The sequence below is a fragment of the Salvelinus namaycush genome, chromosome 16, assembly GCF_016432855.1.
Source record: "Salvelinus namaycush isolate Seneca chromosome 16, SaNama_1.0, whole genome shotgun sequence".
Lineage (NCBI taxonomy): Eukaryota > Metazoa > Chordata > Actinopteri > Salmoniformes > Salmonidae > Salvelinus > Salvelinus namaycush.
The window spans coordinates 1,721,445-1,728,218 of NC_052322.1; the positions used below are offsets into that span (position 1 = coordinate 1,721,445).

A 6,774-nucleotide genomic window follows, 5' to 3' on the forward strand; every position below is an offset into this window, starting at 1 on the left:
AATTTTTTTTTAAGCCTTTGTTTTCAAATATTCTATCCAATGAGTGTGAGTATGAGCTCTTTCGGACAATTTTAGTCCCGGCGGACTCGCACCACAGTTTTTGAAGCATCACGAGGAACAAGAGGAAACAGAAGCGAACTAAAAGGAACACAGTAGGAACACAGCAGGGATTATTTATGCATGAAGGATCATTGTGTCGTAGTACGTAGGGATGGCGGTTTCTTTGTCTTGGTGAGAATAATAAAGGATCTTACAGTACAGCTAGGAGGGGTTTCCTGTACAGACCTTCTACTGCAAAGTACATAACAGAAATGCAGCTTGTAGGTGTACTGTTTAATGTGTGTGTGTGTGTGTGTGTGTGTGCGTGTGAGCGAGCCAGCGAGCATGCATGTGTGTAAAATGATGCACAGTACAGTACATCAATCAGATCTCTAAGCCTTTTACCAGTATGAGTGTTTCATTGATTCATTATTAATGTGCATCATATTCTAGTACAGTGGCCTGAATACAGTATAGGCAGATTCTAGTACAGTGGCCTGAATACAGTATAGGCAGATTCTAGTACAGTGGCCTGAATACAGTATAGGCAGATTCTAGTACAGTGGCCTGAATACAGTATAGGCAGATTCAATTGATGGTCTAGTTCACACATGCACATACATTTGCTGAATTTCTTGAGGTAGAAATAGACCAATCAAATTTAGAACCAACAATAATTTAAAAAATGAAACCCATAAAATACATGATTTAATTGAAAATAACCACATTTCCCTGTTTATAGACTCTGTACACTGCGTGGATGTTGTACGTAAAACAATAATACTACATGGAAGGATATGAGTGACAGAGTTGTTAATAGAGTTTGTGTTGCTGCTTGTTGCTATACTGTTGTTATTGCTGTTTGACGTGTCCAAAGGACCCATCACAGGCCTCTTGAGTGGCCCCCTTTTGATAAGAGTGCATCAAGGTGCATGCACCACTGGATGAATCCCATTTAATCCATTTTAAATCCCAGACAGACTATCCACTCAGCCAACAGAAACTCTTCACGGGCCACTTCTGGTTGAATTATTCATCTGGATTACGTACTGGATGGTGCCCAGGTCTGGACAGGCTTCCTGCATACATGGGCACAAATCCTGTAGCCGCTGTGGCACCCACGTAACAGCCAGGCAGAACTGTCCTTGGCTTGCACTGAATGGCCTGGGGTTGTGGGTGCAGCTAGGTTACGGCCCTATAGCTAGTTTACGGCTCTATACGAGTGTGCGGCTCTCCTTTCTTTTTGAAGTGTTCTACTCTGCTAGCCAGCACCTCGCCTAAACAGGTGTGTGGTTGCTTTCGCCTCCACATACGGCCCTATAACCACCTGTCTTAGCACTCCAGGCTTATCCCTCCAGCCTTAGCTCCCCTCGGGGTTCTCCTGGCCCTGGGCTATACGACAGTGCTGATGGTAGAAGAGGCCTCGGACTGTTCCTGCTTGGTGGGCAGAGACTTGAGGTACTCCAGGTGGCGGCGGGCGTCCTCTGTGTTGTTCCGGACGTAGTAGACCAGGTAGGAGATGACCATGGTGAACCATCCGAACATTGTGACCAGCATGGCCACGTCCGTGGTCTTCTTCATCACCACGCACAGGTCCAGGTCCTGGGCCAGCAGGAAGGGCACGCCCTCTGCCCCCACGTCGGGCGGCTCTGACGTCTCGCACACGATGCCCGTCAGCGACAGGGGCTCCAGGTCGATGAGGGGCATGGCCAGCTGCAGGTTGCAGTCGCAGTGCCACGGGTTGTTGGTCAGGTTGGTGCGCGCTCGCAGCCCCTCGAAGGCCTCGGGGTTAAAGTTGACCAGCTTGTTGGAGGACAGGTCCAGAAAGGTGAGCGAGGGCCCCAGGCCCCTGAAGGCCCCTGGCTCCAGCTGGGCCAGCTCATTGTTTGAAAGGTCCAGCTCGCTGAGCATGGGCAGGTCCCAGAAGGCGTTGCTGGGGACCACAGTGAGCAGGTTGAAGTCCAGGTAGATGCGTTGCGTGTCATTGGGCAGGTCCTGGGGGATCTCCGTGAGACGCAGGTTGCTGCAGCGCACCGTCTTGCCACGGCCGTCGCTCTCAGAGCAGTAGCAGCCCTGGGAGCAGCTGGTGGCGGCGTGGTGGAAGCAGAAGGTCATCAGCACCAGGCTGTGCAGCAGCAGACACATGACCACCGAGTGGCGCAGTAGCCAGCCACTCTCCAGAAGGGGCATGGTGCGATATGGGCATGTTCCAGAGAAGACCAAGCTGGGAGAAGGGGCGGAGCCAGTGTCAACCTCCCCAATAGCTGTCAAGCCTATAGAGAAACAGGAAGCAGGATTGGTGGAGGGAGACAACACAACCTACTGACAGGAGAGGTACAAATGAACACCCTCGAGTAGCTGCAATTCATCACCAACCATGCAAAAAATCTATGATAAATAGTGTTTGGCCAGTAACCGAAAGGTTGCTGGTTCGAATCCCGCGCTGACTAGGTGAAAAATCTGTTGACGTGCCCTTGAGCAAGGAACCCTTATTGCACCTTTATGTCAGTTTGGATAAGAGAATCTGCTAAATGACTAAAATGTAAATGTAAAAATGTTAAAAGTAGATGTGCTCAAGAAAGTTATTTCATACACAGATGCAGGATAACTAGCCCCGCGGTGAAGAGGCAGAGGGGATCTCGCAGTCTTGTTTCAGCACAGTTGGTTGACTAGACCGTGTTTATACTTCTAGCTTTAGGGAAAGGACGAGGATCAAAATCAAAAATCACACTGGCAAAAACAAGCATCAAGCAAAGAGAGCTTTGGTGTCACCGTGAGTCTATGATAATTGACATCCCTGCAGTGCTGGCCTATTTCAGTGCAGAGCTGCTGATACCATTAACATAATCCATGTCTGCACCACAGTGACAGGGATATGAACAAAATGTCTTCGTCCTTAGACATATTTCACAAAAATACCCGCCACATTATATTATACACAATGGGAATGCCGTTTGTACTATACCTCTAACATTCTACCAACAAGGACTCCAGAATCTATCATTCTCTTTGAGCTTTGTATGTTCTTTGTGCGATGACGAAATTGTTTACCGTATTTAGTAACATTGTCAGAGCCGTTTGGCCATTTGGTCATTCAGTGCCCCCACTGTGTTCATGAGGCTAATCAACCAACTGCTTATGCGCTCGGAACCAGGGTCATTTTGTCTGAAGTGCAAGTAACACTGAGGTGACAACTTGTTTGTGTGTCCTGTAATTTACACTTTTTATTTTGCATGTAAGCCTCTAAAAATAGTCTGTCCTCCCACCTTAACACACTTCATTAATTCCTGAACACCAACCATCTGCTATCCCATTACTAATCCTCTTAGGGAAAAACGAACGTAATGTCAATGGAACGTCATTGTATGTTGGCCATCCAACACCATTGTAAAGCTTAATGCTAAAACAGCATCAAAGGCAATCAAAACAGCCTTAGCATGTGGCGCTAGCAGCCACATCCTCTCCTGTAAAAACAATAGAACTTAAACTCTCTGACTTTGGCCGGTTCTTCAAAATGGCCGGAGACCCGGGCAAGATCCACTTACCCAGATTAAAAAAATGAAATCGATCTCTAAGTACCTCTTAGTATCACATGACGGAGGGAGCCGCCTGAGGGACGCATCCTAATAAGACTCATCGCAATAGACCAGACCAGTTGAAGGAATGCCAGGGCAATAGCCCTTGTAATGAGTCTGGGGAGAAAGAGAGATATACCCAAAGCACCCAGAGTAGATCAAGGCCCTATCAGCCCTGCCCTGTACTTCCTCCTCACAAAGACCCACTCACATGATTATCCCCAAATCTTCCTTAGTGCTAAACAAAGAAGCCCAACGTATTTTAGTCTGCAGTCTGCACTTATTGAAAGGGTATGATATAGTGGAACAGCACTGACTACAGATAACACCAAATGACCAAGGATATGAAAAGGCTGCCTAAATTGAATGGGGTTGTAACACGCTGTTCCTGTGTAAGACAAGTGGTCGTTTTCCCATCATGCTCCATGTTGCCCTGACATTTCACTGACTGGGGGAGGGAGGGGGCGGAGGTATGGAGACCCAAGGAAATTGGACACATGAGGACAGAGTTGTGAGAGTCCAAAGAGAGAGAATGACATAGAGAGAGGGAGAGATCTGAGGAGAGGAGGTAACATTACAATGACAACGGAGAAGAACACAGAGGAAGGAACACTGAAGAGAGATGAATGAAATGTATAGCGGAAAGAGGGAAATATTTGCATGTCATGGGCTGAGGAGGATAGCTGTCAGTGAAAGGTGGAGGATGGATGACAGAGGGATGGATATGGTGATGGGGGAGATAAGAGTGAGTACGGGATAAAGCTATGGGACAACAGGAGGAGAGAAAGAGAGCAACAACAACCTGATTAAAGATCCAATCCGTTTATCTCAATATCAAATAATTGGCAGTGAGTTTTAGAACTCTTTCTTATTGGTCTGTTAACTAATTTGACACATGGTGATGTCACCATGGATGGTCAAAATTCCCTCCCACCAAAACAATTTTTTCAAACAGCTCTTACACTAAAAGGGCCTTATCATCATTTTCACTTTCAACCTCAGTGTGGAAATAGATCTATAAACACAGGTAAATCCCGTTCTTGACTCCACTGGGACTTTAAATCAATAGATCAATAAGTCAGGTTCAGTTCATTCTGTCCACAACCCACTGGGCACAGACGTCATTTCAACGTCTAGTTTTGATTTACATATGGTTGAATTGTCAACTAAGGTGACTTCAACGTTAAATCAGCAGAAATTGTCACCATGCCATTGGATTTAGGTTCAAAGTTGGGTGAGGAAAAAAGGTGGACAATCTGTCAGTGTGCCCTCGAGCAAGGCACTTAACCCTGACTGTTCTTGTAATTCGCTTTAGATACGAGCGTCTGCTAAGTTACGGAAATGTAATTCAACGTCATCACATCGAATGTTTTTTGGGTTGAAATGACGTGGAAACATCGTTGATTCATCATTTCATTTGACAAGACTCTCAAGACAAGAGCCCACAGGTCAGTTTTGGCAGTTCATAAATTGACTGCAGTCAATAGTACAATAACACATCTCAGGCGCCAAGTGCGCAAGTGCAATCATTTAAACAGGTCCTAAATTTGCTCCATCACTCAGCCAAACAACAGCTTGAGCCGAATGAGATATAGGTTCCCTTTTCATTATTAATCAACATAATAATCCTTGAGGAATTAAACTACGAAGTCCTCAACGCAAAGGGTTGTCAAAGGTGTTCATGTATGATTTGAGGTGATTGTTAATTGTATTATCTTTCTGCCCAGACAACCAATGATAGGCCGAACCAGTCTAAGCAGGTCATGAGAGAGAGAGAGAGAGAGAGAGAGAGAGAGAGAGCTTTGAGGGAAATATCAATATGTTATTTTGAGATGCAGACACTTAGATATGAGTCTAACCTTATTACCATGCTCTTCCAACACCACTCTTCGGGTCCCTATCCACCCAAATTACGAAAACATTTGTGTCTGATTAGGGCCTCAGATGGTTGTTGAATGCCTGCCTGATTTCCATTGGAAGCCCTCGTGCATTTATTTACAGAATAATATATTCTGGTAGAGAAACAGGAAGACACGTTTTCATTAAAGGGGCAATATGCAGTTCAAACTATGATAAAGAGTCACCACGCTACTGTTTAAGTAAACAGCTAAGGGATAAGGCTGGAGAAATGTAACCACTCACAAATTCATAGACATACCTATGGATACAAGGACTGACCATACTTGCTATTATATATAAAAGTATAGGGCTATAAAGTTAGTGTTTTTTTTATTACATTGTTTACAAACAATGGAGTAAAACAAGCTTATATTTTGGGTTGTGATGGGGTAAGCTTGAGGCATTTATAAGTTATATTCTTCAAGAATCAATGGGTACCATACATATAAGTAATTGAATAGTTTAAAAAAATATATAATCACAGATTAAGCAGAACATAATTTAGATTTATTAGTCCATATAATAATGTACAGCTGCAGGAATGAATTTACATTTTGAACGTTTACCCCTGCCTTTGAAATGTTTTATCAATTCAAATGAAAGCAATGAAGGAATTATTTAAGGATTGATCACGTTTTTTATTAAATTGTTCACTTTGAAGGGTATTCAGACATACAATACATTCATACATAAAATGACTTAATCATAAATAATGACATGATTACCACTTAGGATATTATTAAGCTATTCTTTACTGTTATTTACACACTCACAAATATTTGACCTACTCCTTTTCTCTGCTTTAATATTCAGAAATGTCATTGTAAGCAAAAAGCGTGTCACCAATGCCTCTTGAGGAATTTATAGCTTTTTGATAAGCTAATACTGTTTGGTTGATTCTTAAACAATACTTTTCTGAGCCTGAATGCATTAAATACGCCGCAGTTATTTATTTCCCGTTTATAGGCTAAGTGTAGCTCAAATAAATAGCCTACAAGACACTGCATGCTGTATTTAAAAGTGGATGTTAATATCTGTATATTGATGTCACAGTAAAATGCATGCATTTTGAATAAGAACACGCACAAGCATCACTTACGTCTTTAGCGTTCTTCCTCTCCTTCGCATGGCGGGTGGCACACAACATAATCACTTTAGTTTCAAGACAGTTTCAAATGGTCAAAATATATCAGAATTCATTCCACTCCGAACTGCAATTCGCCGATATTTTCGATCGCATCAATGAGGTCCTCTGTTGCAA

General features: G+C 43.7%; 1 protein-coding gene across 1 annotated transcript; it reads right to left on the reverse strand.

Moving 5' to 3' along the window:
* Positions 1-1,431: 1,431 nt before the first annotated feature.
* On the reverse strand, positions 1,432-2,229 carry LOC120060824 (leucine-rich repeat-containing protein 3B-like). Its single transcript, XM_039010245.1, has one exon. It carries the CDS (start codon positions 2,227-2,229, stop codon positions 1,432-1,434), a length of 798 nt encoding a protein of 265 aa, XP_038866173.1.
* Positions 2,230-6,774: the final 4,545 nt, after the last annotated feature.

Bases quoted from the DNA above. Each gene is read 5' to 3' on its own strand.
- LOC120060824 (XM_039010245.1), bottom strand. From the start codon at position 2,229: ATGCCCCTTCTGGAGAGTGGCTGGCTACTGCGCCACTCGGTGGTCATG.